The sequence below is a fragment of the Mastigoproctus giganteus genome, chromosome 6 (genome assembly GCF_048544385.1).
Source record: "Mastigoproctus giganteus isolate SK-2022 chromosome 6, ASM4854438v1, whole genome shotgun sequence".
Classification (NCBI taxonomy): Eukaryota; Metazoa; Arthropoda; class Arachnida; order Uropygi; family Thelyphonidae; genus Mastigoproctus; species Mastigoproctus giganteus.
The window spans coordinates 78,480,938-78,505,991 of NC_143580.1; the positions used below are offsets into that span (position 1 = coordinate 78,480,938).

General features: G+C 40.0%; 1 protein-coding gene across 5 annotated transcripts in view; it reads left to right on the top strand.

Annotated features, from left to right (window-relative positions):
• The window catches only part of LOC150084425 (oxidation resistance protein 1A-like), a 250,740-nt gene that overhangs the window by 58,791 nt on the left and 166,895 nt on the right, over positions 1 to 25,054 (top strand). For all 5 annotated transcript variants that reach the window (XM_090376063.1, XM_090376059.1, XM_090376064.1 and 2 more), the window contains one exon: positions 12,388 to 12,438. In XM_090376063.1, the coding sequence (XP_090232189.1) occupies positions 12,388 to 12,438 (51 nt within the window). The remainder of the gene's footprint in view (positions 1 to 12,387; positions 12,439 to 25,054) is intronic.

Sequence of the window (25,054 nt, forward strand, 5' to 3'; positions counted from 1 at the left end):
AAGGTTCTTAATTATTCATTCTACCAATGAAACACTGATTGGTAAAATGTCGCCCTTTTTTATTCAAAAAGGGTTAGATGGGTTAGCAGGTTCACCCAAATCAGTTAAGAGGCTCCGTTCTGGAGACCTCTTAATTGAAACTAAAAATGACAGGCAAACTGAACATTTACTCCGAACAACATCAATCGGAGGAATACCTATAACAGTGACACCACACAGAACACTCAATTCATCGAGAGGTGTCATTTCGGAGTGGGACCTTCTCGACGTAACCGAGGAGGAAATCTGCTCCGAATTAAAACCACAGGGAGTTATTGCCGTCAAGAGAATTACTGCGCGAAGGGATGGAAAACTTGTTAAAACCAGGAGCGTTATTCTGGCTTTTAACTTTCCTAAACCTCCTGATGAGATTAAAGCTGGATACATCAACTGTTCAGTGCGTCCATACGTTCCGAACCCTTTACGGTGTTTTAAATGCCAGAAGTATGGACATTCTCAAATGGCCTGCCGTGGAGTCCTTGCATGCGCTCTATGCAGTGCAAAGGATCACGAAACAACAGCATGTTCGGCTGCAAAACCCACCTGTATTAACTGTGAAGGCGAACACCCGGCCTACTCACGAGCATGCCAGAGGTGGAAAGAAGAAAAAGAAATTCAATGGCTGAAGGCAGAGCTAAATATATCATACCAGGAGGCAAGGAAATCGGTGAAACCCCTGAATATCAACAGACCTACCTACGCCCAGAAGGTAGCAGGAGATGTTCCGTCGAAACTCAGACGGACATGACCATTCCTCCAAAGGAGTCTTTTACTCCCATCGCGCGTTATCTCCTAAGTACTCAAAAACCTGCACAGAAAAACCAATCAGCTGCCACTCCTATATCAGTACCTCCTAATGCTCCACAAGTAACAAAGGTAAATATGAAAGAAAAGAATAAGAAAGGGGAAGTTCCCCCTAGTACCCAAGAAAACATGGATGTCGAGCAGAAGGAGGTACCCGAAGATTCAGTCTTGGAACTCTTTGCGGAGGAAGAAATGGACACGGGACAGCGTCCATTCTTCCCCAAAAAAGATAAACCCAAGACTGATAAAAGTAAGCCCTCAGCACCTCGGAAGCCGCCTGATGGACCCACCAAGCCAAAATAATGCCTAAATTCCTACAATGGAATTGTCGTGGATCCGGGAAATATTGATGACATCAAGGCCCTCCTGCAAAAGCATGAGCCAGTTTGCTTTTGCTTGCAGGAGACATATCTAAAGGCAAATGACGATCCCACCATGCACAACATCACAATTTTTCGAAAGGATAGAATTGCGGATGGCTCTGCTCATGGAGGAGTGGCTATCCTTGTCGGCAATCACACCCCAGTTCAGCCCTTGCTAATTACAACTAGCATGGAAGCTGTTGCAATTTGCCTTTCGTTGGGATTTATATTAACAGTTTGCTCTCTTTATTTGCCACCTGGGACTGACATCCCCCAGGCAGACCTTGATGATCTTGTAACGCAGCTGCCTCCCCCTTACTTACTTCTCGGGGATATGAATGGACACAACACCCTGTGGGGTAGTGCTAACATCAACGGAAGGGGACGAGTCATAGAGCGTATGCTCAATGACAATGACCTCTCCCTTCTAAATACTGGAACAAACACCTTTTTCCACATGCCTACCCGTACTTTTTCTGCCATTGATCTCTCTATCTGCTCCCCTTCTCTACTCCCTTCACTCACTTGGGAAGTGGAGGAGATTCCACACGGAAGTGATCACTTCCCTGTGATAACCTTGTTACACAGTGGGAGCCCATGTCTTCCTTTTAGGTTACCATGGTGGAAGTTTGATCACGGTGACTGGAATGCCTTCCAACATCAAGCAAATTTTGACCTCAGTACAGTCAGTCGGGAGCCTATCAATGACGCAGTAAAGTACTTCACAGAAATCATTGTCCAAGCAGCTGCTAATGCTGTCCCAAAAACATCTGCCCGGTTTCCACCATTTCCCAAACCTTTGTGGAATTCACAATGCACAACAGCAAAAAAGGCTCAAAACAAAGCGTGAGGGATATTTCCCCGATATCCTACCACGAACAACCTCATAGCCTTCAAACGCGCACGAGCCAAAGCACGCTGCATCTGTCGTCAGAGTCAAAAGGAATCGTGGATCCGTTTTACATCATCTATTAACCAGTCTACCAACTTTAAGGTAGTCTGGGATAAAATCCGGAAAATGAAGGGAAAATATACATTCCACCCTTCTTCAATCCTAGATCATAATGGATGCACTATTGCAGATCCAACTGCAATAGCCAATGCTCTTGGGGTAACATTCTCTAGCATCTCTGCAACATCTTCGTATTCTTCAGAGTTCCTGGTTCTGAAACAGAAAATTGAAAAACAGGCACTTAATTTTAAGTCCCAGGGCCTCTATCCCTACAACGGGGCATTTGCTATAGAGGAACTGAAAAGAGCCCTCACTCTTTCCAAAGCAAGTGCCGTTGGACCAGATGGCATCCATTATGAAATGATTAAACATCTTTCACCAAAATCTATGGATTGTCTGCTCCTTCTGTATAACAGAATCTTTACTGAAGGGCAGTTTCTGGACTCCTGGCGAAAGGCAATCGTTCTTGCCTTTCCTAAGCCAGGAAAGGATCCAAAAGTCACCACCAATTATCGTCCTATTGCTCTGACTAGCTGTCTGTGCAAAATCCTGGAGAGAATGGTTAATTCTCGTTTAATATGGTATCTCAAATCAAATGACCTTATCTCCAACATCCAGTGCGGCTTCCGAAGGAACCGGTCCACTTTGGACCATCTTATTAGATTGGAAGCATCGATCCGGGATGCTTTCCTAAAACGCAAACACTTGGTGTCGGTGTTCTTTGACATGGAGAAAGCGTATGACACAACTTGGAGATTTGGCATCTTAAAAGATCTGCATAGCCTTGGCCTTAGGGGGCAACTCCCAATTTTTATTAAAAACTTTTTAGCCAATCGATCTTTCCAAGTTCGCGTGGGATCCTCACTCTCCCCTTCCTTCAGCCAAGAGGAGGGAGTACCACAAGGATCAGTATTAAGTGTCACGCTTTTCGCCATCAAAATAAATTCAATCACAGAACAACTTCCTCCAACTGTAAACAGTGCCCTCTATGTTGATGACTTTAGCATTTTTTGTCAGTCGTGCAACATGAGGGTTATTGAAAGACAACTGCAGAAAGCCATTGATAATCTGAATTCCTGGGCACTTGCTAATGGCTTCAGGTTCTTGCCGGAGAAGACTGTTTGCGTACACTTTTGTCGCAAGCGTAATCTTCATCCTGAACCTGAATTAAGGCTCGGACAAAATGCTATTCCAGTAGCAGCGATCACAAAATTCTTGGGACTCATATTCAATAAAAAAACTGACCTTTTGGATCATATTCGCCAACTCCGCACAAAGTGCACACGTGGGCTTAATATTCTCCGCTCACTCTCCTCTACATCTTGGGGAACAGACCGATGCACCCTTCTTTGGCTTTACCGTGCACTTGTGCGATCCAAATTAGATTATGGGTCCCAGGTATATTCCTCAGCCAGAGACAGTGTCCTTCGATGGCTGGATCCCGTCCATCATCAGGCCCTACGTATTGCTACTGGAGCATATCGCACATCTCCTGTCCAGAGCTTATACGTCGAAGCAAACGAACCACCGTTATCACTTCAACTTAAGCAGTTGTCTTTAAAGTATGCTTTAAAACTGAAATCCCTGCCACACCATCCTACGTGGCCCTTCGTTTTTGAACTGCGATGGGAAAATTTATATAACACCCGTAAAACTGCCAATCGTCCTTTTGGTATTCGTCTCCAAGAGCTACTCAAAGAACTTAATATCAAGGTAGACAAGGTTGCCCAAACACCAAAGCAACCATTTCCACCCTGGCATGCTCATGTCCCAGCATGTGACTTGTCTCTTAGAAATTGGGGAAAGTCGGACACTCCATCATCTGTCTACCTGCAGCTTCATTCAGCACACCGAACTGAATATTCCGATTTCGCGCCAGTCTACACAGACGGTTCGAAGTCAGAATCATATGTGGGATCTGCTGCTGTCTTTACAGACAGCTCTACATCGGAGCAGATTCCCTCTGAATGCAGCATATTTACTGCAGCGCTGCATGTAGGCGCCTCCGTAGCCAGGTGGGCAGGAGCAGCAGTGCGTAGCACACGCTTCTTGATTAGACCGGGTTCGAGCCCGTGACCACCAAATACGGAGGATGCGGAAAGGTCAGGAAATGACCACCGCATATCCCTGGAGCAATATGGCCTTAGTTGCTAATGCTCCTAAAAAAAAAAAAAAAAAAAAGCAGCGCTGCATGCTATAGAGTTAGCCTTGGATCACATTAGTGAATGCCAATACAAACGGTTCATTTTATATTCCGACTCTCTCAGCATGTTACAGGCTTTAATATCTGTGAGATATAATCCTCATCCAGTTCTGTCTAGTATTCAGCAGAAGATTCACTTCCCCCGTAGACGTGAATATGATATCCGCTTCTGCTGGATTCCCAGCCACATTGGGATTAGGGGAAATGATTTGGCTGACGCCACAGCCAAACCAGCAATTCCCAATAATAACTGCTGCCTGTCAGTCCCCTATACAGACTACAGGCAAATAATACACTAGAAGATTCACTCCCAATGGCAGGATTCGTGGAATAGACAGACTGCAAATAAATTATATCGTATAAAGCCTGTAATTGAACTGTGGCAGTCCAGTCTGCGCAGGAATCGTAAGGAGGAAGTTGTTCTTGCCCGGACCCGCATAGGATACCGCATGAGGTATTTAACTCATTTGTTTCTGCTGAGGGCTGATGACCTTCCTATGTGTGTATCCTGTGGCACAATCTTAACGATCAGACACCTTTTAATTGACTGTCCAGATTTTAGCAGCACCCGTTTTACCCCTTTTAATCATCTGACTGAGCCTTATACACTGTCAGATTTTATCCGACAATGACAATGTGTCTGCTATTTTTAGCTTTTAGAAAGCAATAAAGGTTTTTAATCATATTTAAAATTTATATGTTATTGTTATTTCTTTTATTGATTTATCTTTAGATGTGGACATGGTGGCCTAATTAATTAGGTTTTATATTTATATATTAATTTTTATACATACCTGGTCTTGGCGCATTATAGCCTTAGTTGCTAATGCGCCAATAAAACCCAAATCATCCAACCAATCATATGCTTGCCTGCACACACCTGAGTTTTGATATGTCAAATGTTTGTCTGGTATAAATTGGAATGCATTTATGCAAATCTAGCAAAGTGCTATAACCCCATGCTGTTCACTAGTTGAGAACGTAAAGCATCTCACCAGCTTCAAATGTGGTATGACTGTCAATCTCCATCTAGCAGGTGATGTAATATAAAAGACAGTTGCCCTTCCAGTGGGGCTGTTATTTGAGTATTTACAGAATAAAGGAAGGCAAAACAAAAAAACTGATACCAACAGAGGCAAGTCTAGAGTAGCTGAAAGGTGTATCAGGTGGACTGTTGTCAAATAACATTGCAATTGACAGATGCCTATAGTACAGGAACCTTGCAACCTGTTAGCACTTGCACCATATAGAAGATGAACTGTGGGAGTTAGAAACTGCTCTGCATATGTTGATATCTGAAATAGACTAGGAAAAAAGTCCGCAGTGGTGTCAAGGACAAGAAAGTGTGGATTTGGAATGAATGGAGGTAAGTCATGTAGTTTAGTGAATCACAGTTTATAATATTACAAAGTGACAAAGGATTCCACATATAAAGGAAATCACATGAAGCAGTGGATTCTGCCCTGTGTACCAATAATACAGGTTGCTGGTAGAAGCATAATGATGTTTCCTTGTCACATTGGACCTCAGGTACCCATGGTACAGGTTGCTGGTAGAAGCATAATGATGTTTCCTTGTCACATTGGACCTCAGGTACCCATGGTACAGGTTGCTGATAGAGGCATATGATTTTATAAAGTGCATCCAGCAGTGTTACATGTGTGTATCCAGGTTAGGATACACATGTAACACTGCTGTTTTGTGACCAGAATAGACTGGAATGACATCTTCATGAACATAGTCTTGTATGTACATCACAAAAATTTCACAATCTTTTGCTGATTCCCTGGTACAACATTTCTCTGACACCTTTACCCTCTGCTGCTCACACTCTAAATGGAAAATGTATGCTCATGTAACAGTCAGACACATTTTTTAATAATAAAAAATGAATTTTTAGCTTTTTTGCTGAATTGAATCCTTCTATTATGATTTTCAAAGCTCAGTTACAAAATATTGATAGAAGATAAATGAGAGAAACCAGTAATGTGTTACACATGGCATCTATCAGATCTCAACTGTCATTTTGTTTCTACGAAGCCCAGTAAAGCCAAAGCCCTAACAAAGATTGGACAGCTCTTGCTAGTGATGCTGCATGAGGAGTGCACATTTTGTTGTTGCTTGCCTGGCATTTGTTAAACCCCAAACAATACAAAAAAGGGCAACATTTCTCTTTTTGTATTTTTGTTGAGTTAGGATTTAAGTCATGAGTTAGGATTGAATTTTAAATTGTCTGTGATTCTGCTCAGACACAATGGGAAGGAGTATATGTTGAGAGCCTTGTCAGTCATTTCAGCCATGAGAGAAGGTGTAAGTCTCACGGTGTAGATTTTTCTCAGGATGGTTTGTGCACGGTGTAGTTTTTTCTCAGGACGGCTGTGTTAACTAAGAGTGAGAATAGGTGAAGGCAGATTACGAGAAATCCTTGGCAAATGATGCAAAGAAAAACATCAGAGTTCTTTACTTATGTAAATCTAGAAGGAAAGGGATGAATCAGATTGGACCATTTAACATAGATTGGTTGACTATTGATGATCATGCTCAGGTAGCTGATAAACTGAATGAGTATTTTGCCTCTACATTCACACATGAGGAGTTATTCAATGAGGAGAGTGCCAGAAGTTTATCAAACTCTAACAGTGAGCTAAGTGATTTTGTAATAACGGAGAGAAAAGTGGAGGATCAATTGTTGAAGTTAAACATAAAAAAGGCACATGGGGTGGATTTAATATAACTGGATTTCTATCCAGTTATATTAAAGGAGGCAGCAAAGGAAGTAAGCAAACTCTTAGCCATAATTATGAGAGCTTCGTTGGACTCAGGGGAGGTCCCCATGGACTGGAGGTGTGCAAATGTATCACCAATTCACAAAGGGGATTCAAAAGGTGACAAGTAACTATAGACCTGTTAGTTTAACTTTTGTTCTGGGGAAAATAATGGAATCACTGGTTAAAGAAGCATTGCAGGATCATCTAGACAAGACTGCAGTAATAGTTAAGACGCAGCATGGGTTTGTTAAAGGGAGGTCTTGTCTCACCAATTTGATTGGATACTATGATATGGTCACAAAGGAACTGAATGCCAAAAATAACTTTTATATCATATACTTGGATTTCAGGAAACCTTTTGATACTGTTGCACATGGAAGACTGCTGTACAAATTGGAGAGATATGCTATTAAGGGTAGGTCGCTACAGTGGATAAAGGGATGGTTGAGTGGGAGAAGACAGAGAGTGGTAATCAGTAGACACTGCTCTTCGTGAACAAGTGTTATTAGTGGAGTTCCCCAGGGTTCGGTGTTGGGCGCATTGTTGTTTTGTATATTTATCAACGATATTGATGAAGGTGTATCAGGTTTAATGTCCTAGTTTGCAGATGATACAAAGGTTGGTAGGGTTGTTAATGACACTAATGAGAGTACGTTACTGCAACAGGATCTGGACAAGTTGAGCAGATGGGCTGAGGTGGCAACTGAAGTTTAACATTAAAAAATGCAAAGTACTGAATATGGGTAGCAATAACAGAAGAGAAATGTACCAACTGTGTGGTATTACATTCAAGGAAGTGGAAAGTGAAAAAGACCTGGTGGTAATTGTGCAGTCAAATATGAAGTTCGCTGGGCGGTGCAGACAGGCTGCCAGGGCAGGTCATGGAGTCTTGTCAATGATATATAGGAATTTTGCTAGCAGGGACAAGGAGGTGATTGGCCCGTTATACAAGACAATGTTGGGCCACACCTAAAGTACTGTGTACAGGTCTGGACACCTCATTTTAGGAAGTATGTAGAGTTGCTAGAAAGAGTTACAAAGAAGGGCAACAAGGTTGGTGAGGGGAACAAAGGGGTGCTCTTACCAAGAAAGGCTTAAGTTCTGCAAATTGCAGTGCCTGGAGAGTAGGCACCTGCAAAGTGGTCTGATTGAGGTTTATAAGGCCTCGAATGGCTTGAGCAAGCTGAATGCTGATGGGATTCTTCCTCTTGCTCAGATTAAGAACCTGAGGCGACACAGATTCAAATTGAGGAAAGACAGTTGTAGAATAGATGTGCCGAAATTTGCCTTTAGCCAGCTGGTAGTTGATTGGTGGAACAAACGTCCATCTTTTGTTATGGAAGTTGATAGCCTAAATAAATTTAAGGCTGAGCTGGACAGGCATTTGGAATGAATGGAGGGGTGAAATGGAAGTGGTTTGTTTTTTTTTTTTTTTTTTTTTGACTGATGCTGCTACAGTGGATTCTTGCATCGTATGCTTCTATTAATATTAATGCTAAGGTGCATGTATGCTTACATGTACATCAATGCTAAGGTGCATGTATGCTTACATGTACATCAATGCTAAGGTGCATGTATGCTTGCATGTACATCAATGCTAAGAGTTTAGTAAATAAATTTGATGAATTTGAGGTGCTGGTGAAAACCTCAAAGGTAGATAATGTTGGGATATCAGAGACGGTGTCACACAGATATATAAGCAGTACAGAATTGGAATTTGGGGAGTACAATGTGTACAAAAGGATAGGAAGGGAGGGGGGGGGTCATGCTGTTAGTTAAGAAACATAAAATCTAAGGCAGTACATTCAACTGATATGGGTGGTCAGTGCAGTGTTGAGTCAATTTGGTGTGACATAAGTACTGGGAAAGCAAAATTGAGAGTAGGAGTGTGTAATAGGCCTAATGACTGATGAGTACAATGAACGACTGTACAGAGAAAATAAACTTTATTTATTTGAAGTACTGATTAAGTTGTTGAATTCAGACTTCATAGAAATAGAGGAGATGAGGACAAATAATGCTGAATTTGAATATGGGAGTACAGTATATACAGGAAGGACAGACAGGGACAGACAAGGAGAGGTGGAGTGGTTATGCTCTGAGTTAAGAATAATATTAATAATAATAATATTGAATAATAATATTGGGAAACAAAATCGAGAGTAAGAGTGTGTTGTAGGCCTAAGGACTGTGATGAGTATACCAAACAGCTATACAGGGAAATAGTGGGCCAGTAAATCAGAATGTCTCATAATGGGGATTTTAACTTTCCAGATGTTGACTGGAATTTATGGGTTGGTCACTCACACACTACCAAGACTTTTGTGGATTTCTTTGTTGACTATTTTCTGCAGCAGCATGTTAGAGAGGCAACAAGAGGAAGCAATACTCTTTATCTGGTTATCAGCAGTGATTCTTCAAATGCTGATTTTAACTTTCCAGATGTTGACTGGAATTTATGGGTTGGTCACTCACACACTACCAAGACTTTTGTGGATTTCTTTGTTGACTGTTTTCTGCAGCAGCATGTTAGAGAGGCAACAAGAGGAAGCAATACTCTTTATCTGGTTATCAGCAGTGATTCTTCATGCATTAAGAATCTGCAGGTAAAAGACCCACTGGGTGGCACTGATGACAGTGTACTTATGTGGAATTTAATTAAAGACAACTGCTGGCAAGCTTAAAGGGAAAGGCTTTTGCTTTCGTAAGAGTGACTACTGAGGTGTTAGACAACTTTTAAATTGTGTGCAGTGGGACCAACTGATGATGTTACCAACAGAAAATTCTAAATGGGAAGTATTCAGGAGAGTAATCAAAGAAGCTACTACACTTTTCGTACCAACAAACAAATACATTTCAAAACTTAGACCTAAATGGATGTTAGATGAACTATTGTGACACATGACAGAAGTAAAGTGCATGGCATGCATTTAAATTATCATATGATACAGAAGCTTGTATGGAAGAGTGTATGGAAGGTGGAGTATTGGGGAAAGAAATGGAGAAGGGGAGAGGATAGTAGAACCCGCAGTGGCAATCGACCTGGCGATGGTTAACACCTACTTTGAAAGGAAAGAAAGCCAGCTGATAACATGCAAAAGTGGGGAAAGGATAAGCCAGATCGACTGTGTCGTGTGCCGTAGGAGGCATCTTAAGGAAATGAGGAACAGCAAGGTGATAAATGGAGAAAGTGTCTTCACAACATAGATTACTTGTGGTCGATTGGGAGGTTGTAGCAGACAAAAGTAGGAAATATTCAAGACAGAGGGAGAAAAGGGTAAAATGGTGGAGATTGAAAGACGTGGGTTTGAGGAAGGAGTTTAGGGAAAAGGTGCTAAAAGGAATAAATTTACCAGAAGACGTGCAAGAGTGGTAGAAGTTAAATAGTTGTATCATAAGGAAAGTTGGAGAATAGTTGTTGGGAAAAACATCAGGAAAGGGGTCGCCAGAGGGAAAAGGAGGCTTGGTGATGGAATGAAGTGCAATCTGTGATAAAACAAAAGAAGGAGATGAGGAAAAGATGGGATTTAACAGGTAGCCAGGAAGATAAAGAAGCATATAAATTAGCAAATAAAGGAGGCAAAAAGGGCTGTGGCAATAGCAAAGGGGAAGGCAGTGGACGAGGCCTATGGGGAACTGGAAAGGAAAGATGGGGATAGGCAGTTGATGAGAATAGCCAAAGCAAGAGACAAAGAAGGCCAGGAAGATAAAGATTATTTTAAGAAGTTATTAGATGAGGAAAGCCCAAGAGCATTATGCGAGGTTGGAGAGATGAATGAAAGAGTAGTGGAAGGCATAAGCAGGAAAGAAGAGGAAAGTGCACTCATAAAAATGAAGGGGGGGGAAAGCAGTAGGTGCTGATCGGATACCAGTAGAGGTATGGAGAAGTATGGGCAAAGAAGGGATCAATATCATATGGGACTTTATGGAAAAACTGTGGCAGCAGGAGAGGATACCAGATGAGTGGAGGGAAAGTATACTTGTGCCAATCGATAAAGGAAAAGGGTGATGTGCAGGAATGTGGGAACTACGGGGGAATAAAATTAATGTCTCAGTCGATGAAGATCTGGGAAAGAATTTTGGAAGGAAGGATAAGGCACGATGGAAATAGGAGAGGAACAGTTTGGTTTCATGCCAGGAAGAGGAACAACAGATGCAATCTTTTCTTTAAAGCAGGTGATGATACAGGGAGATACAAGTAGAGTTGCACATGGTGTTCATAGACCTGGAAAAAGCATATGATAGAGTGCCCAGACAAGAGGTATGGAGATGAGATGCATGAGGCAGAAGGGTGCATCAGAAAAGTATGTAAGGCTTGTGAAGGAAATGTACGAGGGAGCAGTGACTTGGGTTAAGAGTAGTGAAGGTATGACCGAGGGGTTCTCTATAGTAGTCGGACTGCACCAGGGATCAGCTCTCAGCCCATATCTGTTCGAGCTGGTAATGGATGTGTTGGTGAGAGGCAGGAAGAGTAGAGCATCATGGAGTATGCTGTTTGCGGATGATATCGTACTGTGTGAACCATCCCAAGGAAAGGTAGAGAAGAATGGAAGAAAGCGTTGGAAGAGGAGGAATGAGGATAAGCAGAACCAAGACAGAATATATAGCATTGAATGCAGAAGATGAGAGTTCTATAAGATTGCAGGAGGGAAAGCTACCATCAGTTTCGAAATTTAAGTATCTTGGATCGAATGTTGAGAGGGATGGAGGATTCAGTGCAGAAATACAGCATAGAGTGCAATGTGGATGGTTGAACTGGAGAAAGATGAGTGGGGTGCTGTGTGATAAGAAAGTAATTTGAAAATGAAGGGAAGATTGTATAAAACTGTGGTTAGACCTGTATTGATGTATGGTGCTGAGGTATGATGCTGAGGCATTCTTGTTTTTATGACTTTCTGCTGGTTAAAAGTGAAGTGATCCAAAAAAACATTCTAACATGGCTTCCTGTCAATATTATTTATTCTTTTAATGTATTCAGATGGCTGAACCAAAAATGTGCACATCTCAACTATGCTAGTTGTTGGGTTTTTTTTTTCCTGAGTTCTGTGCAATTTCATTAGTTTCATTGCACTAAATGAAACTTAAATTATAGATGAGTTTTGATAGCATTGTTGAAGCAGTCCAATTCTTTAGTACAGTATTAAATTAATGGTGTGGTCCTGATTTGATTGGTTCAGATTTTGTAATTTGGGGAACTCACTTGCTGTACAAATATGCTTCTTTATCAGATAAAATAAATTTATAACATTATCTTTTCAGAGGCTGTTTGTAAAGAGCAAAAGTACACAAGAAAATGAACTGAACAGTCCGGTAAGTTTAAGCTCTGTTAATGAAAATTAATATAGTTGATTAAAATATGTTTGGGTTTTTAATTTATAAAATAAGTGTGTATTGAGCAATAATTTAAGTCCTGGATAATGTAAATTTTTTTAGTGTCCTACAAACAAAATTTTAACTGACACCATTACATTTTGTGTTCAAAATGTATTGTGTCACTGAAGAGTTACTTATGGTTTTCAGTGGAGAGTTTCAGTGGTTGGACTAAAGATGGCGATCATGAAATTAGGCCTGCATTGTTCCTTTTATTCAATAACAGGTATAAAGGAATCTCTATATGAAATCAAAATATTGACTTAGAATGCATGCTGGGGGAAACTGTTGCCTGATATGGTGAATGAAAGACCTAAAAGTCATGTCATCAGCATAGAAGCTGCAGGGGATTGTGTTGGTACATTAGCATTAGTAAAGACATATGATGCAAGAAAGCAGGTTTATATAGTATCAGCCAAAAAAAAAAAAAAAAAAACCCTTATTTCACCCACCCACTCACTCTAAATATTTCTCTAGTTCTGCCTTGATAAGCTATCAACTTCTACAACGGCAGATGGAAGTTTGTTCCAGCAATCAACCACTACAGCTGTCTTTCCTCAATTTGAATTTATGCCCTCTCAGGCGATTATTCTGAGCAAGAGGAAGTATCCCATCAGCATTGAGCATGCTCAAACCATTCAAACCTTATACACCTCAATCAGACCACCTCGCAGGGCCTAGTCTCCAGCCACTAAAATTTGCAAAACTTGTCTTTCTTGGTAACGGCATCCCTTTGTTCCACTCACTAATCTTGCCCTTCTCTATACTCGTTTCAGTAGCTCTACATCTTTCCTAAATGAGGCCTCCAGACCTGTATGCAGTACTCAAGGTGTGGCCTGATTAATGCCTTATACAAGGGGATAATCACCTTATCCCTGCTATCAAAATTCCTACATTATCTTTGACAAGACCCCATAAGCTACTCTTGCAGCCTATCTGCACTGCTCAGAAAACTTGATATCTGACTGCACAATTATCCCCTAAGTCTTTTTCATTCTCCACTACCATAAGTACTGCACAGTTTGTATGTTACTCTTTCGTTACTGCTATCCATATGCAGCACTTTGCATTTGTCAATGTTAAACTTCAGTTGCCACCTCATCCCATCTGCTCAACTTGTCCAGATCCTGTTGCAGTAATGTACTACTATCATTAGTGCAATTAACAACCCTATCAACCTTTGTTTTGTTTGCAAACTTAGACATTAAGTCTGATATACCATCATCAGTATCATTAATAAATACAGAAAACAACAATGGACCCAACTCTGAACCCTGGGGGACTCCACTAATAACATTAGTCCACAATGAGCAGTGTCCATTGATTACCACACTGTCTTCTCCCACTCAACCATCCCTTTATCCATAGCAGCAATTTGCCTCTGGTGCCACACTGCTCCAATTTGTGCAACAGTATCAAAAGCCTTTCTAACATTCAAATATATGATATCAAAATTATTCTTTGCATCGAGTTCCTTTGTGACCACATCATAGTATCCAATTAAATTGGTTAGACAAGACTTCCCCCTCAACAAACCCATGCTGTGTCCGAGCTATAAGTGAAGTCTTGTCTAGATGATCTTGCAGCGCTTCTTTAACCAGTGCCTCCATTAATTTCCCTGGAATAGAAGTTAAACTAACAGGTCTGTAATTGCTTGTGTTGACTTTTGATCCTCCTTTTTGAATTGGGGTCAAATTTGCACATCACCACATGATGTGGAAGGAAAGAGTTATGTAGACATGTATAGTATCTTATGTAGGGCAACATCTGAATGTTAGTTCAACTCTGCCTAGGTACACTGTGATGAATACAAAACTCAGTAAAAGGCCAGAAATGTGTGCATTGTTTTGTTGTTTCTGGCCACTGGGTAAGTGATCATCTGGAAACCTGGCCACTTTGCCACTGGGTGGGTAATCATCTGGAAAGCCTGCCTAGTGCCTGTCTTCGCCACAAGGAGGTGGGCTGCAACTGTGCACATAAGAGGTAGGCCAGTTCAACTCAAGCAGTCTGAGTGGACAAATCCCACACTCACTAGATTTGATGCCATTCCAGTGGGTGTTAGGAATTCCATATTTAAGACGGTCCATGTCTCAACTACCAGCAGAATAAAAAGAGGGAATGAAAAATAAATAAATGAAATAATAGTAATAATAAATAAAAAATAGAATAAAAATAGTGAGCCTTGAAAATAAAAACTTGTGATAACTGAGAATAAGACTTGATAAGAATAATAAGAATAATAACTTGGAAGTTGATAAAAAAATAATAAATAAAATTAAAACACATATAGGAAATTATAATACAGTAAACCCCCGCTATTCGCGGTTTCGTGTATTCGCGATCACCGATTTAATATAAAATGAAACCTAAAAAAATGTGAATTTTAAAGCGCCGTGAATATTTTCCGCCATAAAAAAACATGGGCGTGGCTAAAATTCTTTCCAGGTCAAAACAGCACTCAGTGGGTGGGGAGAGAGGGGTGACAAAATCGCGAGCGTGGATGTTTCTCGCTAATCCTTGTTCAGTATGTGTTATGCGCTTGTCATGGAAGGTTTCGTTGTTTGCTTTTAATTTATATGCTTATAAATTTATCAATTTATAAATTGATATGCTTACAAAAATGATAAATCTACCGTTTTGCAGTGTAAAACAGACTTTTTCGAGTGTGTTAACGGAAGAAAGTGACTATTGTGGACAAGTTCTTTCTAACCCCTACAAAAATATGGGCTGACCAGGCTAGCCGGGTGGGTAAAGTGTCTGCCTGGCAACCCAAAGGTTGCGGGTTCGATTCCTGCCTCGGGCTTGGATCAAAGTACTGCAAAAACCTTGGGAGGTGCATTATGGCCACAGAAGCCTATGCGCCAACAAGAGAAATGTGAAAATATCAAAGAAGGTGATGACATTAGCAAATAAAATTGGGTTATTAGATAAAATTTCTAATGGTGAAAGTGTCTCCTCAGTGGCAAAACATTATAAAATCAATGAGTCAACAGTACGATCAATGAAAAATTCCGCCATAGTGTCCGTGAAAACACGCTAATTGCTTCAAAAATTTGCTCTGTAACACGTGATGTTAAATTAGAAAAAATGAAAAAAGCTTTAAATCTGTGGATAGAAGACCGAACTCAAAATAAAATTCTGTTAAGTTCACTCATCATCCGTGAAAAGGCAAAACTCCTTTATCAACACTTTAGCGAAACTGGTGATAGCACTGGCGGGATAAGTTTTTTTGCTAGCAAAGGCGCTGGTTTGAAAGATTTGTTTGAAATTTCTAATAAATATTACATTTAATATTAAACTGTTTCTTATTTTCATTTCGATGCCATATGCTTGCATTTTGCTATGTACATAGTCATATTATGAAGGTACCTATAATACATACATACATAGACAAAATTTTAGACTAGTTTTTCTTATATATTTCATACTTTGGAACGGAATCCCTTTATTACTATGGGAGCCATAACTCAGTAGTGCGCCTCCGTAGCCAGGTGGGAAGGAGCAGCAGTGCGTAGCACACGCTTCTTGATTAGACCGGGGTTCGAGCCCGTCACCACCAAATACGGAGGATGCGGAAAGGTTAAGGAATGACCACCGCATATCCTGGAGCAATATGGCCTTAGTTGCTAATGCTCCTAAAAACCAAACAACAACAACAACATAACTCAGTATTCGCGTTTTCGGTATTCGCAACATTTCTCAGGAACGTAACCCCCGCGAATAGTGGGGGGTTTACTGTACATGACACATAACTAGGCCTAAGTATAATATCCTAGACATGAGTTGAAAAGCATAATAATCAAAAAGGCAAACAATCAGAAAACAATCAATGTACAGAATACACCAATATGAATATACAAAGATAAAAACAGAAGATAAGCAAGTCTGTGTCAATCCAAGTCAGTTCCTAAAATAAATAGTATCAGAATTATTAACAATTGTTTTAAATTATAAGATTCAGTTGTCAACAGTATCTTATCACAACAGGGTCCAGGCACCTCCGTAGCCAGGTGGGCAGGAGCAGCAGTGCGTAGCACACGCTTCTTGATTAGACCGGGGTTCGAGCCCGTGAGCCACCAAATATGGAGGATGCAGAAAGGTCAGGGAATGACCACTGCATATCCCCGGAGCAATATGGCCTTAGTTGCTAATGCTCCTAAAAACCAAACAACAACAACAAGGTCCAGAACAGTGGTAGTCAAAGTTTTTCAGAGTCTATGATTAGAAATGAGTAGTTGTTCTTTCTTGGGAAGAACACTTCAAAAGCAAACTCTTGCAGTGCTTGAAAATTGTTTCAGGTGATAAACACTTTTTCTTGCCCAGGAATAACAGAAAATAGCTGGTGGAAAATAGCTGTTGTCTAAAGTGGTGGAAAATAGCTGTTGTCTAAAGGTCTCATGTACAAAACAGTCGAAAAGAATAGGGGCAGCATCTTCAGGAAGACCACAGAAACAGTGGAGTTGTAGATAAATTAAAATAAAAAAGCTTTTAATTAATAGAACTATGGCCAGAAAGTAACAAGGGAAGTGATGTGGCATTCAAGTTGCCTTACTAAAGACAGAAGGAGTAGGAAGAAATTGATAAGTGATCCTGCCTTTCAAGGAAGAGAACCATCATTCCTGCCAGAGAGAGAGAGAGCATAATTTGAAAATTAGTTTTTTCAGTTTTTGAAGATGCTTCCAGGTCAATCTGAATTCGATCGGATACAGTTGGATGACCCTTTTGTAGTATGAAAGCCCCCTGAAGATCAAGGGAAGGGTGGCAGCAGGAATGGAGACTGTGACAAACAAAAACAAGGAGACAGGAATGCTGAATTGAATTTACCTTAGATTGAACAGTGAGGAGCCTAGCATGAAACCAAGCTCTACCCCCATAAGTGATAGTAGGAAGAACAATTGCTTTATACATTAAATGAAGAGTTTAATACGAACAAATGTACCAGAGGTTTTTTGATTTTTTTCCATCAAGTGCATGATGTGTGGTAAGAAGGTGAGCCAGTTATCAATTTTAAGACCTAAATATTTTGTCTTCTTCTTCTTCTTTAATGCTGCCAAATGGCGTTTGCGACTTCGTTTTGATATTGTTCTCTGTCTAGCGCTGCGTGTAGAATTTGTGCTGTTGTCATGTGAAGCCAGGTGTTGATGTTATCTAGCCATGCCATTTTCGGTCTGCCTGGGTGTTTCTTGCCTTCGATCTTTCCCTCCAGAATGAGTGGTAGTAGGTGATATTTTTGTTGGTTCCTAGTGATGTGACCTAGGTATTTGCATTTCCTGCTGATGATGGTTTTGAGCAGGTCCCGTTCCGTGTGCATGTCCTGCAGGACCTGTGCGTTGGTTATCTTGGCTGTCCACGGAATTTTCAGCATTATTCGGTAGAGCCACATTTCGAAGGCCTGGAGCTTTTTTGTAGTGGCTGATGTTAGAGTCCAGGTTTCTACACCGTAGAGCAGTATTGGCCAGATGTAGCATTTCAATGTGCGTAATTTGAGCATGATGTTCAAGCTTCTGTTGGTGAGGAGGGTTCTCCATTTGGTGAATGCCTGCCTGGCTTGTTCAATTCTGCTTTTGATTTCGGCCTCATGGTTCAGCTGGTCATCAATGAGTACTCCGAGATACTTGAAGCGGTGTATTTGCTCTAATTTTTCGTTGTTTAGTTTGATCGTGATTTTGCTTGCAGTCCTGCTGACTTTCATCACCTTTGTTTTCTTTTTGTTGATTCGTAGCCCCCATGCTTGGCTTTCCATGTCCACTTCGTTCAAGATGGTCTGTAAATCTTGTTCTGAATCCGCTATCAATGCTGTGTCATCGGCATATCTTAAGTTATTGATGTAGTGTCCGTTAACTTTTATGCCGATGTTCTTGTCAGCCAGTGTTTGGTCGAAGATCATTTCCGAATAGATGTTAAAAAGAATGGGAGATAATGGACAACCTTGCCGGACGCCTTTTTTTATTGGAATTGAGTCTGTCAGATCGTTGTCATAGCGAAGCCGGGCTGTTTGATTCCAGTAGAGAGTTGTAATAAAGTTGATATCATTGTTTTCAAGCCCAAGTTTTCTCAGTCGGTCAATTAGGCGGTCGTGGTCTACTGAATCGAAGGCTTTCTCGTAGTCAATAAAACATATATACACGTCTTTTTGATGTTCATAGCACCTTTGTAGCAATATTTGTAAACAGAAAATTGCTTCTCTGGTGCCTAGTCCTCTGCAGAATCCGAACTGTGTGTTTCCTAGTGCACTTTCACACTTACATCTTATCCTTTGCTGAATCACCTTGAGGAAGACTTTTAGCACCTGGCTCATTAGACTGATCAGCCTGAAGTCTTCGCATTTCCGGCTGGTAGCCTTTTTTGGTAGGGCCACAAAGATGGATTGGAGCCATTCGGATGGAATGTCGTTGTTGTTGTAGATTTGATTGAACCATTTCGTTAGTTTTGGATGTTGCTGTAGTCTAGTTGTTTCAGCAGTTCCACATGAATCTGATCAGGTCCACAGGCCTTGCCTGGCTTTGTTATTCGGATGGCATGTTCCACTTCAGATGTTAATATGTGGAGATTGTCTTCCTGTGTTTGTTCAGAGCGACAAAATATTTGTCGCTCTGAACAAAAGGAATGGATTGATTACATTGCTCGGCAATAATTTTCTCCCTGAAATAATTTTGACAGATTCTTGTAGGAAATCAGTGGCCCCATGCTTTACGATATTAATTCGTTCCAGAGACACCATCATATCGTGAAAATATCATAATGTGAACCCAATAACACACTGTTTTTTGATAATTCGTTCCAAGCTTAGTTATATAGTGAATTCAACTCGGAAGTTGAATTCGCTATATAACCAAGCTATTTATCTCTGTAAAAGGTGATTTTTATATACAGACATTGTATTAGTATTTATATAGAATACTAAATACTGTATTTTCCAGTGTATACCATGCACCTTTTATCTAAAAATAACTCACCCTAAAATTGTGAGTCTTATACACCGGAATAAACAGTAGAGCATGATACAAATTAAGAAAAAAGATAAAAAATGCTGATGGTGCCACACATTTATACTTATCCCCCCCCCACCCAAAATGTTTAAAATGATATTTGATAATTATAAACATTAAAAAAAACAAAAATTGTAATTTTTATTTAACTTACATTGGAAAAGCTGTGTCAATGGTGGTGTGGTGATAGAGCTGGAAGAGAATCTTTTACCGTCAAGATATCAGGACAACCTTCAGGATCTGGTGTTCTTTCCGATTGTTGCCTCTTGCTACTTATGCTATAAAAACTGGCCAAAGTGGTTTGCTTTTGGCTCTTTCTCTGAAGGTTCTTGAAATAACTTAACACATAATCTTCAAATTTGCAGGTAATCAATTCAGTGGTTTAAATATCTGGGTTTTTCTTACTTGTCCTCTTCACAATATCCCACACAGCAAACATGTTCTTAATTTCTTGAGTTATTGCTACACAGTCATCATCCTCATGTTCCTCATCTCCACTGTCATGCTTGCCCAACTTCTCTAATTCCTGGAGCTCCTGTGTTGTCAACTCCCTTCTGTGATCTGCAATTAACTCCTCCACATCTGCCGCATCAATCTCTAGAGCCAAGGACTCACCAAGAGTGATAATTTCCTGCTCTAGAACACCTTCAGCTTCATCCATTCAAATCCTTCAAAATCATGGATGACTGAAGGCCATAAGTTCTTCCAAGCTGCATTGAGTCACCGAGCTGAAACTTTATTCCAAGAACTGACAATCATTTGTACACAGTCTAAGATGTTAAACCTGGTCTTCCAGAATTCCTTTAAGGTGGTGGCTCTGTCTCCTGAAGTCTCTTCAAAGCACTTTGCAAGCATCTTTGTGTAAATTTTTTTAAAGTTGGCAATCACTTGCTGATCTATCGGCTGAAGCAGAGGGGTGGTATTGGGTGGGAGAAATTTGACAGTAATAAAGTTAAATTGCTCCTCCAGAGATTGGGCAAGTTGGGTATCATGACCTGGAGCATTATCCAAAATTAACAGTGCCTTTAAAGGAAGTTTTTCTAAGTAACCTTTGACTGAAGGACAAAACACCATTCATTGAAGAGGTGTCTTGTCACCCAGGCCTTCTTGTTACACCACCAAAAGACACCCAACCTACTTTTGATGACCTTTTGCTGTTTAAACACTCGGGGAGTTTCTAGTGGTAAACCAATATTAGCTTAAGTTTAAAATCACCACAGAAATTGGACCCTAATAGCAGAGTAAGCCTATCCTTCATAGGCTTATGACCAGGCAACGAGGCCTCTCCTTTTGTGATGTATGTTTGCCTAGGCATCCTTTTCCAAAAGAGGCCCGTTTTGTCTGTATTAAAGACTTTATTATTATTATTAATTATTAAAATCAGTTTATTTCCCAAGAAACCTTGGGTCACCCCGGGACGGCTCTGTGCCAGAAGGGTGTGAATACAGACTATGGTGCGAGGAACACAATGTACAATAAACAAGGGTACATTCGTGCTCGACCCGAGACTTGTTGAGGAAGGTAACCCTCCTTCTCAACGAGCTCGTGAAATTCCACCTTAAAGTTTTCAGCTGCTTCCTGATCAGCAATGCAAGCCTTCCATGCCTTATGACACTTTTAATAATGGATCTTTTTCTAAAATAGTCGAACCAACCTTTGCTGGTTTTAAAGTCCCCATATCACTAGCTGAAGATGTTTTAGTCTAAGTCCTCAAAAATATGCTTTGCACTTTCACAAATGTATTGTCCAGGAACTGTATCACCCTTCATTTGTTTTTCGTTTATCCACAGCAACAAAAGCCTTTCCATTTCTACAATCAGTTCTCTGTCTTTTTGGACTGTGTTAGATTCATCACTTTAACTTTTTTAAGGTTTTCTTTTTGTTTCACTGTGATAGAAATGGTTGATTGTGAAAAACCATATTCGCACACCAATGAACTAATTTTAGCACCATCATCATGTTTTTTCACTGTTTCTTGTTTAATTTTAATTGAAATTTTCTGATTACTGCACTCTTTAAGGTCTTATTATGCAATGTTGTATGTTCAAGAATTCAATACAGTAAATTTATGGAAAGTAAGCACAAAAAAAAATCACTTGAACTAAAGGATACGAAAACAAAACACGTGCCCAACGCGTTTTCAAATGCTGCTATTGGCTGAGACAAAGGACCACGTGGTCCGGTTGGAAACAATTGTAAGCCATTGTAGAGTGAAATAAATAGGCACCAGTGATCACTGGTTAGTAAAATCAACCGCTCAATTATTAAAATGAACTACACTTTTGCCGTTTATTGTTATGGCTTGTTATAAGAATGAATTTTGAATGCACTTGTGATATTTTTCTAAAGCACGTTTTTGGAGGTCACGACTATAAAACAAAAACAGTTTGCACTTTCCAGTTTATTGGGCTTTTCTGTTAGCGCAAGCTATTATAAATGGGTAGTAAACTCAATCTTATTGCATTTGTAATAATACCGATAACTGGAATTCTGTGGGTTTTTAACTTACAGTATTATGGTGAAATGTAGTAGTGGCATGTGATGCAAGAAAGCAAGTGTATGAGCTTATGCAGCATCAGCCAAAAAAAAAATTACAAAACAATTCCCTCTAAATGTTTGTCCAGTTCCTCCTTAAACTTATTTAACCTATCAACTTCCACAATGACAGATGGAAGTTTGTTTCAGCAATTAACCACCCGCTGGCTAAAGGCAAATTTCCATACATCTATTCTACATCCGTCCTTCCTCAATTTCAATTTATGCCTCCTTAGGTTCGTAATCTGAACAAGTGGAAGAATCCCATCAGAATTCAGCATGCTCAACCCATTCAAGGCCTTATACAGCTCAATCAGATCACCTTGCAGGTGCCTAGTCTCCAGCTGCTGCAGTTTGCAGAACTTAAGCCTCTCCTGGTAAGAGGATCCCCCTCACCAATCTTGTTGCCATTCTCTATACATGCTCAAACAAATCTACATTCTTCCTAAAATGAGGCCTCCAGACCTGCATGCAGTACTCAAGGCTTGGCCTGACCATTGCCTTATACAGAGGGACAATCACCTCCTTTTCCCTGCTAGCAAAATTACTGTATATCATTGACAACACCCCATGACTTGCCCTGGGAGCCTGTCTGCATTGTTCAGAAAACTTCATATCTGACTGCACAATTACTCCCAGGTCTTTTTCATTTTCTACCACCTTAAGTGTAGTACCACACAGTTGGTACGTTTCTCTGGGGTTACTTCTACCCATATGCAGTACTTTGCATTTTTCAATGTTAAACTTCAGTTGCCACTTCTCAGCCCATCTTCCCAAATTTTCTAGATCCTGTTGCAGTAACATACTGCCATTTCTGTCATTAACAACCCTGCCAACCTTTGTATCATCTGCGAACTTCGATACTAAGCCTGATATACCTTCATCAATATCATTGATAAATATACAAAACAACAGTGGACCGAACACCAAACCCTGTGGGACTCCACTAATAACATTAGTCCACACAGAGCAGCACCCATTGATTACCACCCTCTGTCTTCTCCCACTCAACCATCCTTTTATCCATTGTAGCAACTTACCCTTAATACCATTGTGCTCCAATTTGTACAGTAGTCTTCATGCAAAGTGTCAAATTTTCCTGAAATCCAAGTATATGATATCAAAATTATTTTTATTTTTTTGCGTCCAGTTCCTTTGTAACCACATCATAATAACCAATCAAATATGTCAGACAAGACTTTCCCTTAACAAACCCATGCTGTGTCTGAATTATTGCTGCAGTCTTGTCTAGATGATCCTGCACTGCATCTTTAACCAGTGACTTCATTATTTTACCCAGAACAGAACAGAAGTTAAACTAACTGGTCTGTAATTACTCGTGTTACCCTTCGATCCCACTTTGTGAATTGTGTACACATTTGCACATCTGCAGTCCGTGGGGCCTCCCCTGAGTCCCGGGATGCTTTCATAATTATGGCTAAGGGTTTGCTTTGCTTCCTTTGTTGCCTCCTTTAATATAACTGGATAGATCCCATCCACAACAAGTGCCTTATGTTTAACTTCAACAATTTCTTTGTTCTCAGTTATTACAAAATCATTAAGCACCCTGTTACAATTTGATAACCTTGTGGCATTTTCAAACCTTAATAACTCGTGTGAATGTAGATGCAAAATACTCATTCAGTTTGTTTGCTATCTGAGCAGGATCATCAACAGTCGAACCATCGAATCATATAAAAAACAAAAATAAATTTTCAGAATCTGCTCTTCATTCCTATTTTTTAAGCTGCATTTAATGGAATTAATTAATTATATAAATAATAGAATTAAAATTCAATTCGCAAACGTGATGACAGTATCCCGCACTTACTACATATCGTATAGTGAAAGGTATTTTATTATGGAGCATCCATCGTAAAGTGATTTGATCATATAGTGAACCCACTGTAAAGCAGGGGTCCACTGTATATTCAAAAACCCAGATATGTGCTTAAAATGTCATTACCCTTTGTTTTCAAATATCTTAAGTTAATGACTGAAAACCAAGACCTGTTATTAAAGCTTCATTTCCTGCCTTCCCATTTAGACTTTTTTCCTGAAAACTTGGAAGTGGTTTCCAATGAACATGGTGAAAAGCTTCACCAAGATATTTCTCAAATTGAAAAAAAAGATATTAGGGAAAATGGAGTCCAAATATGTTGGCAAGCTACTGTTGGAATCTCGTACAGAAGACACTGATGGACAATTATAAAAGCAAAAAACAACAAAAATGAAATTTCATAAATAAAATAAGGTTAACAGACCCATTGTTCAATATTTAGTACTGTATAAATTGTATGAAATATTTTTTACTAGAAACTTTTTGGTTTTAATTTCTTTTCTCTTAAAATTGGTGGGTGTTACAGCAGTATGGTTGCCAAATCTACATTAAAATCCTGAATTTTAACAGGGAGTGAAAAAAAAAAAATTTTTTTTTTTGCTGACCAGTGTTAATAAACTTGACAAGCAGTGTCCTGTTGGTAGAAAGATGTCCTTTAAAAACTATCATGCAATCTTGGAAGTTGATCATATAGACAAGATGATCAACAAGTTGTGCATTCAATGACCTGAGATTGATTCTGATTTAATCCCTGACAGGCTGTTAAGATACACGGTGAGGTCACATGATCACTAATAAGCTAGCCGTAGCCTAGCTTATTAGTGATCATGTGGTCATACGAGAGGGTGCATAAATACCCATGCCTTGAGTGACTGGTGTTCAAACTCGTGACTGCTAAATACAGTGCTGTTTCTTGTATTCTCTTTATCTTGTAGTAGTAGTAGTAGGGTCTTTTGGAGCATCAGCGACTAAGGCCATATTGCTCCGTATATATTGTCTGTAAATTGTGCGTGTTCTGTGGTCGATTTTCTGTTTGCTGGATGAAAAACCCAAGTTTCCAGGAGAAAAAACCATGCTACCCTTGCCTGAAACCAACTAACTCAGCCATGTTGTTAAAAAGGCCCATAAAAATTCCTCACATCATCGACGGAACTTGAACTTAGGTCTTTTCCGCCTGGTGTGAGGAGGACTG